Consider the following 12,623-nt stretch of genomic DNA (forward strand, 5'->3'; position numbering starts at 1 on the left):
TGGCAGCAGCCACCTGAAACCACCCAAAACAACCCAAAACAACCCAAAATAATCCAAAATAACCCAAAACAGCTCAGGGAGCTGCAGGAGCATCACCTTCAGCAGGTGTGGTGGGCTGAGCTGATGGAAAAATCCACCCAGCAGGAAAAGGAGGATGAGGAGGGTCAGGATGGCAAAAACTTGTGAGGAAAAGGGATTTCTACAGCTGGGATGATTTGTGGTTTGGGTTGAAGAACAGCAGGGAGGAAGAACATGGTGATCACGGGAGGGATCACCCCCAAACCATTTTCATTTCTCCAGGGGCAAGGTTGGAATTTTCAGCCTCCTGTGACACCAGTGGGACAAATCCAGCTGTGCTTGTGTCCAGCAGCACCAGCATTCCTGGGTGTCCACCCAAGAGCTCTGAGCAGAGGCTTTTGACAAGTGCAGTGTTTTTGGAGAGCCTGGAATGCAGCTGGCAAATCTCCTGGACAGATGGACCAGTGCATAATTCAAGGGCTTTGGCCTCTGGCAATAATCTCAAATATATTGTTAAAAGGGATTTGGAGGGGGAGGAGGGGGGAAAATCTCTTTTCTACATCCCCTGTGCCACAAAGGATCATTATTTGTGTCTGCCAAGAGCAAACTCCCCTTCCCAGGTTGTCCTGGCTGGTTTGTGGAGCACTGTTGGCCAGGAGAGCTGGGAGGAGCTCAGGAGAGAGAGCCAGAGATCAAACCTGGACTCAGCTCTCACATTTCAGCTGGGTTTGCTTCTGAGCACCCCCCTGCCCCACAGCCCTGACCCAGCTGCTCTGAGCCTGCTCTTGGTGCAGCTGAGGGTTTTTTGGACACTTACCTGACTGCCCTTCTCTCCAGGAGGACCTTCCTTGCCAGGATGACCCTATGGATAAAAGAGACAAAGAAAAGAGAATTTGAGCACACTGAATGCTTCGGTAGCTGTGATTTATTTGATCAGCTGCTCCCCAGGAAGCTCCTACTGACACATGTGACCCCCCCAAAACCACCTTGCTTTTCCCAAAGGGAAGATTTAGATCCTTGGTGTTTTTCTACTTGATTATTTCTAATTTTTCCCCTTCAGCACCTCCCAGCAGAGCAGCACAAAACATTCTGGAAAATTCTCTGCCAGCAGAACACCTGGGAGAGTTCAGCAGGAAAGCAGCAGATAAGAAAACAGATAAAAACCCTGATGGCAGGAAACTTGTGAAGGTCACAAGATGCCCAGGCTGGTCAGAGCCCCTCATTAAGTTCCTAATTCCTGGAGTCCAGCAGCAGATCCCATGACAAGTGCCCAGCTAACCTGCCCCCCTGCTGGCCAGAATTCCTCTCAGGATTTGATGCTGAATAATTCCCCATCCCAGAGTTTTACACGTGTTCTCATCACCAGCCTTTAGAGCCTTTTGCTGGGGTCACTCCAGCAAAAATCAAAGTGTGAATTGCCTCAGATAGAGTTGGGAGGGTCAGTGAGAAAGTGGTTTTGAGTGGATCCAAAATGGAGCTGGGATGGAAAAGAACTTTTGGCTTGGCAATATTTACAATATCAGTGACCCCTAAAAGGACACTCAGTGCACCCCCAGGGACTTGTGGTTTTTAAGGTTGATGGAAGCACATACAGCTGCTCTAAAGCCATTCTGCACTCACTGGTGTCTTCACTGAACTCTCTCCTTCAAAAACACAATTTTCTACCACTATAACAAAGAAAATGAAGAGCATTTCCCACCATCAGTTTGAGAAGAAAATGTCAGACAAGCCAGACTCCCTAAACCAATCTGATTTAATAAAGGAACAAAATGACAGCTGTCATTCCTACATCAGCAAAACGGGGGAGAAAACCCAAATCTCACTTTATCCCTGTGATTTTAATGGCACCAAGAGCAGCAGGGCACAAAGATCCATAAATCCACTCCAGGATGAACCTGCAGCAGGATTTCAAAACTCTGGTGGACCCTGCACTAAACCATCCCCATTTCCACCGTGCCCATCTCCCTGGCTGCTCCTGAGATCCCAAATTGATGAGCAGCTCTCACAGAGAGACCCTCAGGGATTTTTCAAGACTGATTTCTATAAATAAAACACTTTTTTTTTTTTTTTTTTGTCCTTGGAAAGAGCAACCCAAACCCTCAAACTCTGCCCACCTGTGGGAAAGGTCCCTGTTTTTGCACAGCCACCCTGCACATTTTGCAGGCTGCTTAAAAAGAGAGTTTCTCCAGCAGAGCCTCCCCGGAGGCTGCTGCAGGAATTTCACATCAAAACCTACAGATTTAGAGATGTTCTGGGCTTTGCTGGAGCTGCTCTGTTGACTCAGCTAACAATTGTGTGGATGTTCCAAGTGCCCTCTGTAGGAATGATAATCCCAGGCTGGGAAATGCAATTTTTCTTTTCCCTTTTTCTTTCTCTGCATTTGCAGAATGAAACAATTTTGTGGGTTTTTTTTTTTTTTTGTTACTCTTAAATGAAAGTCTCACAATGAGATTGGGTTGAAAGGCTGGTGATTTTTTATTTTTTAATTATTTTTTTATTTGAGGCTGATTTCTACAGCGAGGAGCAAATGATGTTTAAAGTGGAATTAGAGAGGGGGAAGCTGCGAGAATGGAACATTGACAGGTAATCTCCTCCTGCTCTTATCACCTCTGTGCAGCAGGATAAACACACCCAGGATCCATCCCTGCCTCGGGAGATCAGAACACAGGAGGGGGAAGAGAAGCTGAAGAGATGGGGAGAAGCACCCAGGGTGAGCAAAGCTGTGATGGAACTTCCCAAACTCATCCCAGCCTGCAAGGAGGGTGAACTCACCCTGCAGGATGTCATTTTCCCATATCAAACTTTAAAAAAAAATATTAAACTATCTTTTCTTCCATATTAAACTCTCTTTATCACCATTCTAAACTCTATTTCCATATTAAACCACTTTTATCCCAACTCATGACTTTTCTTGCTTTTACCTTTCCCATTCCCTCTCTTTGAGTTGTCAAGGGCTCAAATCCCAACCTGGGCTCCCCTTTCCAAGCCCAGGGTTTATCCCAGGGTGGGTGGATGCAGGAAAAGCTCAGCAGGGAAAAAGGACAGTGCAGGATGTTGGGTTTTTTCCATATTAACCTTTTTATTTCATATTAAACTTTAGTTTTCATATTAAACTATCCACTCTTCCATTCTAAACGGTCTTTATTTCCATTCTAAACTCTCTTTATTTCCATATTAGCACCTTTATCTCAAGCTTCCCTTACTTTTACCTTTCCCATTCCCTCTCTTTGAGCTGTCAGGGGCTCAGATCCCAACCTGGGCTCTCCTTTCCAAGCCCAGGGTTCATCCCAGGGTGGGTGGATGCAGGAAAAGCCCAGCAGGGAAAAAGGACAGCAGCACTTACCGGGGGTCCATCAGCACCAGGCATGCCAGGCAGACCAGGTTTGCCCAGGGGGCCCTAAAAAAATACAGAAAAATCAATCAGAGCATCAGAGATTTCCAGCCACATTTCATTTTCCAAAAGAAAAACTTCTCCCCTTTTAAATCCTGCTGGTTCCAGAGCTCTTGGAGGAAATTTCTCCTCCACTAAGTCCTGCTGGTTCAAGAACTCTTGGGGGAAACTTTTCCTTTAAATCCTGCTGGTTCCAGAGCTCTTGGAGGAAATTTTTCTTTTAAATCCTGCTGGTTCCAGAGGTCTTGGGAGAAATTTCTCCCTCTTTAAATCCTGCTGGTTCTAGAACTTTTGGGGGAATTTTCTCCTCCTCTAAATCCTGCTGGTTCCAGAGATCTTGGAGAAAATTTCTCCTTTAAATCCTGCTGATCCCAACTCTTGGGAGACATTTCTCCCCCTTTAAATCCTGTTGGTTCCAGAGCTCTTGGAGGAAACTTTTCCTTTAAATCCTGCAGGTTCCAGCTCTTGGGGGAAATTTCTCTCCCCTTTAAATCCTGCTGGTCCAAGGCCAGAAAATCAGAGGCAGAGGGAAGGGATCCATGGGCTCTTCCCATTATCATCCCACTCAGACTCCCAAAACCCACAGCAAAAGAAGATTTTTCAATCCTCTCCTCATGTTTTACCATAAGCTGCCTTCAAAATGTTTCTCCTCAGAGGGGAAATGAATGCAAATATGCTGAATTAGAGGCAAACCAAGCTGGCTTGATCTCCCCTCAGTCTGGAATGAGAGGCATTAGACTTGCATGGCCACAGCTGCAAACAGATGTTGCACATGGGGCAAAGGAGCAGCTGAAAGAGCAAAAAATGCAAATCCATGGCTAAGGGAGGCCAGAGCTGAATTTCAACTCACTTTTTCTCCTGGGGGACCGATGGCGCCTTGTGGACCTGGAAGACCCTGTGAAAAGTAAAAAAAATAAAAAATAAAAATTAAGGTTATTAAGGAGCAAGTTATTCCTTCCAAATGCATCTTGGCTGGGTGGTATTATTTCCCCAGCTCCATTCATTCCTAAAATATTTTGTGAGGGGCAATGAAAAGTCCAGAGGGGCTGTGGGAAGGATGGAAACAGGGATGCTCTGAGGAGCAGGATTCCCTGAGAGCCATGGGAAAAACCCGATTTCTGTTTTGTCCCCCTGGAACTGGATATTGGGGTGTTAAACAACACCCAGGTTGTGCCTAGAAAAGAGAATTTCTGGAGCTGCTCTGGCAGGTGGGAACTGGGGGATCCCACACTGGGAGTCTTTGCAGGAAGATTTTGGACACATCTTTGCTCCCTTTATTTTATTTTATTTTTATTAGCCTCTTGATCATGCTGCAAAGCATATTTGCCTTAATACCCCTTACAAAGGAAGTTTGCAACGTGCATTTGGAGTTTGTAGGTGTGGAAAACCCAAAGTTTGAATGTCTTGGACTGATTTGCTGAGTTGGCTGGGGTGAAAGCTCAGCCTAAATGGGTTTTCATCACTCAGCCCTGCCCTTGCACACACTGTTGTATTAAAAACTGCAGGTTTAAGCCCTTCTGCAGAAAAACTGAGCTCTGGCTCTTAGTTAAAGAGATCTTACAAGTTTGGGAGTGTAAATAAATTGAAGTTTAAGAGGGCAAAGAAATGTTTCCTCGAGCCAGATCTCTCAAAATGCTGCTCCCATTTCTGGTGCTGAGCTCTCCCCCTTCCCCAGGTTTGTTCTTACCTGAGCCCCTGGGTTCCCCTGCTGTCCTGGGGGTCCTGGCTCACCCTGGGGGCCCTGGGAGGAGAAAAAGGAGGGGAGAAGGTGGGAAAGGTGGGAAGGAGCTGGAAGCACAATTCATGTTTTCCTCCAGCTGTATCCCTGGATTCCCAGTGCCTGGATCCTCCCACAGCTCCCTGAACCCTCTCCCAGTGACCAGGAGCTCCTGGAACAGCTTTTCCCACTGGGAAAAGGAAGGGGAGAAGCGACTCCAAGGCACACCAAGGATTTCCAGTGCAAAGGAGCTGAGCAAGGCTCAAACACCAGCTGGTTCCCTTTTATTCTCCAGGGAATCCCAAACTCCCATCCCAATCCCATCCCAATCCCATCCCATCCCATCCCAATCCCAATCCCATCCCATCCACCTGAGGCTCAGAAAGGTTTTTCCCCTCTCAGTTAAATTCCTCTATTTTGACATTCATTAGCCCAGCATGCACCTCGAGGAAAATGTTTCATCTTTCATGGAGAAATAATGCTTAATTCCATCAGAAATTACAATAAATTAACATCCATTTGCTGCAGGAAGATGTTCCTGGTGTTTTTCATGGGCTTTGATAGGAATCTAGACCAGGCTAAAAAGCAATTAGCAAATGCAATCTAACAGAATTTCATATTTTTCCCTATAGAAAACCTGAACTGTCTGTAAACATCTGCAGGGAGAACTTACCACATTCCCTTTGGGACCTGTTTGTCCATCCATGCCAGCCACACCCTTTGAAAGGATTTAAAAAACACAGCAGTAAGAAAATATCACATTATTTCACACCAAAATTGCCATAAAAATAATTTAAAAATCAAGAAGCCCTTTGGACTGCATGGAAAAGGAATAATTTCCTACAGGTGTCTGGTAAAGCAACTAATTCCATGAATCCAGGTGAATTTTTAAAAGTTATTTCAGAGGGAAAAACACTGTTTAATCTGCCTGGGAGGCACAATCAGCACCAGGCTGAGGAAATCCTGGCTCCACAGGGAGCAGGGAGGGAATGGCAAAGGAAAACAGGGAAAAATACCTGGTGCAGGTGACAGAGCTGTGCTGCTTGGGCCAAAACAAAAATCAGCTGGGGTCAAACACTCCTGAGTACTTTGGAGATTCCCCCTGCCACCTTTTCAGATTCATGGAATTGTTCAGCTTGGAAAATAACTCCAAAATCTAAATAAACCTAAATAATGCAGGCACAGATTTTATTCCTTGGATTTTAACAAATCCAGGGATGGGGACTCCACCATTCCTTGATTTTTTTTCCAGGTAGAAGTTTTTCCTAATACCCACCCCTAAACCTCCCCTGGCACAACTTTTCCTCTCATCCTGTCACTTGTTACTTGTGAAAAGAGACTGATCCCCCTGGCCACAGCCTCCTGCCAGGGATTTGTGGAGAATAAGATTTCCCTGAGCCTCCTTTGCTCCAGGATAATCTTTTGCTGTGGGAGATGAGACAGCTTGGGAGCAAATCCTGAATTCAATCCCTCCTCATTAAATTCCAGCAGCACCAGGAGCTCACTGCAAAGTTGTCTTCACATCCCAGGAGGGGGTGAAAGGCCACAAAATGTTCCCCATTAAACACTGACCCCTTTAGCTGTGGGGTTGTGTTTTTAAGGTCTGGGGTTCCAGAGAGCAGGGACAGCTCCTGCATCAGCACTTGCAGGGATGGGATCTGAATAAAATCCCTCAGCTCTGGGCTGGAATATGAAGGAGCTGCTCCAGAGCCCTGAGGCAGCAGTTAATAGCAAAGGCTCTGTGTTAATAACTCTCATTCCTCCCTTCCAGCCCTTGTATTTACTCAGGTGGGGCAAATCTGCTGCTGTGCATGGACGTGACACCACTGAGAAAGGGGCAGAAGGCAGAGACTGAGCCAGGATTTCTTTTTGGGATCTTTGCATCGCCCAGATGTGGCAAATTGCACAGCTGGGTGATCTGGAATGGCTGAGGGGGTTTTTGTCTGGAGCTCACCGGTGGCCCTGGGGGTCCTGGGGGTCCCTTAGGGCCCAGAAGTCCTCGGGGTCCCTGTGGGGGGAGAAAACAGGGTGAGAATTCCCATTTCAGGATGAGCAGGGTCTGAAAGGACCTTGCAGGTGCTGCAGCAGCTTCCCTGAGTCACAATCTGTGACAGAAATCCTGTGGGCACAAACCCTCCAGTTATAAACCTAAATAATGGCACAGACATTGGAACAGATTCCCCTGTTACATTTTGGATACAGGAGCAGCAGAAAGGATAATGCAGCATAATTCCTTGTGCAAGGGAGAAACAGAAAGAGCTTTATTTAAAGCACTTATACAGGGCAGTTTGTGCAAAACAAAATGGAAAAGACTTATTGGTCCAAGAAGGCAACACCTCTTTGAAAACATGCTTTGTGCAAAATATCACTCACACAGCTCTAACCACCCTGCACAATCATTGTGATAATTTCTTGTCCTTGTGAAGGTTGAGAACCCCAAGGTTTCAACCAGCAGTGTCCTAACAACATGAACCAACTTTTCTCCTAAATTAATTTAATCCTATTCCTGGGTTCCCCTGTAACCCACACTCTTTGCAGCCTCACCATTCCAGCTGGGAAGTTCTGAAGGTTGACACCAATGGATCATCCCAAAAATCCCTCCAGACTGAGATTTTATCATGGACAATCCACACAACTCAGCAAGGCTGGGAAAGCTTTCCATAAATGAACATTTTTAAAGGCATTGGGTTCTCCAGCATTAACATTCTGCTCTCCTGGTGTTTTCCATCCATTCCTGCCTTTCTCACCAGATTTAACCTTGCATTGGGAATTGAGGGATGGGAGCATCACATCAAATAAGGAAAACGCAGCAGAATTTGTGTTCCAGCAAAGGGAATTTTTGGAAATCCCAACCCAGCCCCTCCTGGAGTTTTCAGGAAAATTTGGAGGGGAAGGAAAGGGATGAGCACTCACTGAGAGCTCAGCTTTTAATCACAGCCCCTTCCTGAAATGAGGGGAACACTGGGAATTTGTATGGATGGAGCTCCTTCCCTGCCATGGAGGAAAGAAAATCGTTCTTGATTGATGGGCAGTTTTATCTGTCAGCCCAAATATTCCACAGCCTCCTTTTTATGATGCAGAGAGGGCTGAGGAATTAAAATGAAATGGTGCAGGGTGGAAGAGGTGACATTAATGAAATGTCTTGTCTTGGAGGTCGTGGGGATTCAAATCCTACAACAAATGTGCAGTTTCCAGCAAAAACTGGATGAATCCAAGGGTCTGTCCTGGGCTAAAGCCCTGCATGAATCCAGAGCTGAAACTCCACTGGGGAGGGCAACTGGAAGGAAATGGAGCAGGATAAAAAGGAAAATCAATTTTGAAGTCCCACCACTGGTTCCAGCCACGTTTGGAATGATCTTTTGGCTGAGAGGAAAAAAGACAAACCCCCAGCTTTAGGCTGTGTGTATTTATAGCAAAATTCCCTGTAATGCAACTGAATCCTTCATCCTTTATCCCAGAGATTTTCACTCGTGCTGCTGAAATAAAAATCAACTTCCCTGCTGTGTTCCCCTCATTTAAGCTCCTCTTTTGTTGCTGTGCTACCTGAGCACATAAATGCTTTAAAGAAGTTAATAAGCCATAAGTTATTGCTTGGACATGTGCTAAGGAGATAGCTGAGTTGATTAATCTTTCCCAGAAGTTAATCAGACATCTTGTCTATAATTTAGTTCCAGTGAGTCTGTAAATGCCAACCCTTCCCTCTCTCCCATGAACTGTGTCCAGCAATTCCCATCAATTAATCTCAGGCCACCACACTGGGCCCTAGCACAACAAAATCAGGGATTTTTGAAAGAAATGATAGATAATGTTCTTTTCATAACAAAGGAAATGCATTCAGCAGCCAACAACTGCACCACACACGAGCAGAGTTTGCCAATAAAGTGAAAAATACTCAGTATTAGGAGGAAAAATGTGTTGGGTTTTTTTTTTTTTTTTCAGATTATTTAATTGACTGCCCAGCTGTCTATTTTTATTTTTTAGTGGGGTTCTTCTTGAAAGCACTTCTTTGGTTTGGTCCAAAGAATTTGTCCAACACCACTGAGATCTGGAAGTCCCAGCTCCTCAGGTGACATTAATCTAAGTTTTACATTTACAGTTATGATTTTTTTCTAAGCAAGCAAAATCAACAAGAATTTTTTTTTCTCATTTAAAAAAAATTCAAACAAACAAACATAAGAACTCCCACCTTTGTGGGAGTGAAATTAAGTGAAAATTATGAATGAAAATAAGCAATTAAAGTTGTTCCAGCAGAGCCACTCTCAAATTGTTCATGTAGAGATTCAAGTTGAGTTCAATCCCTGCAGGATCTCAGGGCAAAACTGCCCCAGAGATCCCTAAAAACACTTTTTCCATCCCAAATCCATCCTGAGAAGGAGGAAGGGGATACTCACAGGTTCTCCAGGAAGACCTCTGGGTCCAACTTCTCCATCATCTCCCTGGGCAACAGCAGAGACAAAAAAACAAAAACAAAAACAAAACAAAAAGCCAGTTTTAATTCAGTCACCTCATAATTCTGTTGTTTTTTAAATAATATTCACATAGAAAAGCAGCTTCCCTGGAGGACTGACAGGGTTTTTGTGCCTGAGGAAGACCATGACTAAAACTGAGTTTACCAGGGACTAAAAGTGACTGAGGATGCTTCAGAATTCCTGCAGATGTTTAGAAAAAGGGATTTTGCCAGCAGACAAGGGGTTGTAGACAAGAACCCCAAGATTTGACACCAAACTGAAATGAAGGAGGGGTGGGAATGTGATTTCTCCTCAGCTAAACCAGGAGCAGCCAAAGGGTGATTCTTCATCTCCCAAATCCTGCTGGACACCCCAAAACCCCAAAATTAGCAAATGCTGTTTTTCCTGAGTTGCTTTTAAACCACCCCAAACCTGAGGCTCCCTCTTAGGAACCAACCCCAGCACCGAACCCTTGGAAACCTTTCTGAGCTGATCAATCCCTGCTCTTATCAAATCCTGCCCTCCCAGTTCCCAATCCCAAAACCTGGAATTGTTTCTTTTTTCCACTTTGGCTCCTTGGGCTGAACCCACAGCATTTTCCAGCTCTCCCCTAAAACCAGATCACTTAGTCTGATCTTTGTGATCACTTAGTCTGGGCTTTGCTAAACACCTTCCATTACTGACTGGAGGTAAAATTAGCAATTTAATCTTTGATTGCTGCCTCTGTCGGGAATTTCTGCTCCCCAATCCTCTGGATTTCACATAACCAGAAGTGATAATTTGCTCACTGAGAGGAAGAACGTTTTTCTTTTGTGCTATTTTTTTTTTTCTCCAATCTCCTTGCCCTGCTTCCCTCCCAGGCAAGGCTCAAGGACTGGGAGCCTCTGCCTGATGCTGCATCTGCTTCTTGTTTCCAGGGGTTCCTTTGGAATTCCCAATCCCCAAACAGACTTACCCTCTCCCCATCCTCTCCAGGAGCACCAGGGGGGCCGTGGGGGCCTGGCTCACCCTGAAAAAAAGGGCAGAAAACGTTTCAGAGAAGGTGAAAAACACTCTGGCAATGGAAACCACCAGGGAATGGTGATGAACCAAGGCATGGCTTTAATTTTTCTGTCTGTGCTGCTCCAGGGGAGGGGAGGGACACCCAACCTACAATATAAACAGATTTCCCCCCCATTTTTTAATTATAAAGCAAAGAGTTTGAACCCAAGGTAATTTCAAGCAATTCCCACCCCTAACTGCACTGTCCAACAGCAGGTTTTGCCTCTTGCTTTGTTTTTTGTTTTGTATTGAGGTCATTTCTGCCTCCCCATTCTGATTTGGAGCAGCCCCAGAAGGATTTTTTAGAGGGATTTTGTAGCTCCCTGTGGGATGTGAGTGCTGGGACATCCCACAGGCTCTTAGGGAGCCTCATCCTCTGCTGAGCATCACCCCAGCCCCTCCTTCCACCTCCTCCTTTCAGGGATCCATCCCTCCAGAATTGGGGCAGAACTTACCCTGTTTCCCTTCTCGCCAGGCAAACCAGCCAAGCCATCAAAGCCTCGGTCACCCTGAAAGCAAAACCAGTTTAAAACACATTTCCAGCTGGATTTGAGCACCTTTCCCATTTATTTCCTTCCTGTGCCAAGCAGGTTTTGTCCCTTCAGCCTTCACCTTCCATCAGACCAGAAGTTATAGATTAAAACAAAGAAAAACCCAAAACACACCTCCAAGTCATTTGGGATTAAAGTCTTCCCTCTTCCCCCAGTTTGAAATGTTTTTCCATGTGGATTTCAGAGTTTCTCTGGGTTTTTTCACCTCCCTTCTAGGTAGGTTCTCCTAACCCAATGATTTATTTTGTTTTAATTCTGTGGAATTATGGACTGCAATGACCCCACACCTGCCAACAGAGCCCCTGAGCTTTCCCACCACCCCATAGACCCTTTGTAACCCTCCAAGGAAAGAAATACAGATAAATAAATTCTGGACAATATCTTAATGCAACTAGGACAGGAAATTTGTTCCCTAAATGCCTCAGCTGCTTGGAGAAGAAAGAGGACACAGAGGGGTTGCAATCCTGGGTGAGTCCCAGTGCCCAGAGTGCATTAAAATTCCTCACCACTCCTCCATTTCCAAGAGGTGTTTTTTTGGTGGTTCTACTCTAGAGGCTTTCCAGCCACTCATTCATGTTTGTTTTTTGTAATTGGGATTCTAAAGTATTTGTTCTACAACTGCAGCAGATTTCATCCAGCAATTTTAAAAAGCGGCATTAAAAAAAAAAAAAAAAGACAGGAAAAGAGAAGAAAAAAATTGTTCTTCTGCCTTCCAGGAGTGTTTTTAACTTCTCTCTCAACTTCCATGAGCTCACAGGAGCCTCTGCACCACTTCACAATCTCCTCCAGGCAAACTGGGCTCCTTCTCCATGTGTCCCTCAGCTCATTCCTGCTAAAAAGAAGGTGCAGATTCCCCAAATCTGTAAAAATCTGGCTCTACCTTTGGTCCTGTCTGGCCTGGCATTCCCCGGGCACCGTCACTGCCAGCTCGTCCCTGCAACAGAGAGCAGCAAAGTCACATCCAAAGGGCCTGAGACAGGGTTTAGTTAAGCCAGGGTGAGGGTTTATTTAAATCAGGCATCCTTGAAATCCCTGCTCTGTGTTTGAAGCAACATCCTGGGGGTGATGAGAGGTGGGAGATAAATGGCAGCAAAGCCACTTCAGGGCATTGGGGCATGACTGTTGGTTTTTATGGGGAAAAAAAGATCTCCCAGCACATTTCCAGAGATGTCAGTGGGGATGGCTGCAAATGGAAATGAGAGTTTTTCTGGGACAAGGAAGGCACAAGTGGGTCACACACAAGATTTGCTCCTTCCTCCCTCTGGCAAGTCGAATTATGGTGAGGGTGGTGTGGGATAAAAATCAGGATTTGGGATGGAAACAGGATTTACAGCTGATCCATTCTTGGGATTCTCCTTACACACTGCCAGGAGTGGGGACTCCAAGGCAGTTCAAAGCTACAACCCCAACAGCAGGGAGCCAAAAAACCCTGGGATAAAAGAGAGGGATGAGCAGCC

At 45.4% G+C, this 12,623-nt stretch overlaps 1 protein-coding gene across 2 annotated transcripts in view; it reads right to left on the reverse strand.

Moving 5' to 3' along the window:
* COL5A1 (collagen type V alpha 1 chain) overlaps positions 1 to 12,623 on the reverse strand; it is a 120,789-nt gene that overhangs the window by 36,903 nt on the left and 71,263 nt on the right. For both annotated transcript variants that reach the window (XM_079323889.1, XM_079323888.1), the window contains exons 17-26: positions 12,047 to 12,100; positions 11,071 to 11,124; positions 10,530 to 10,583; positions 9,518 to 9,562; positions 7,081 to 7,134; positions 5,800 to 5,844; positions 5,097 to 5,150; positions 4,260 to 4,304; positions 3,362 to 3,415; positions 836 to 880 (exon numbers count right to left, since the gene is read on the reverse strand). In XM_079323889.1, the coding sequence (XP_079180015.1) occupies positions 836 to 880; positions 3,362 to 3,415; positions 4,260 to 4,304; positions 5,097 to 5,150; positions 5,800 to 5,844; positions 7,081 to 7,134; positions 9,518 to 9,562; positions 10,530 to 10,583; positions 11,071 to 11,124; positions 12,047 to 12,100 (504 nt within the window). The remainder of the gene's footprint in view (positions 1 to 835; positions 881 to 3,361; positions 3,416 to 4,259; positions 4,305 to 5,096; positions 5,151 to 5,799; positions 5,845 to 7,080; positions 7,135 to 9,517; positions 9,563 to 10,529; positions 10,584 to 11,070; positions 11,125 to 12,046; positions 12,101 to 12,623) is intronic.

Source organism: Erithacus rubecula, assembly GCF_903797595.1.
Source record: "Erithacus rubecula genome assembly, chromosome: 21".
In the NCBI taxonomy this organism is placed as follows: Eukaryota; Metazoa; Chordata; class Aves; order Passeriformes; family Muscicapidae; genus Erithacus; species Erithacus rubecula.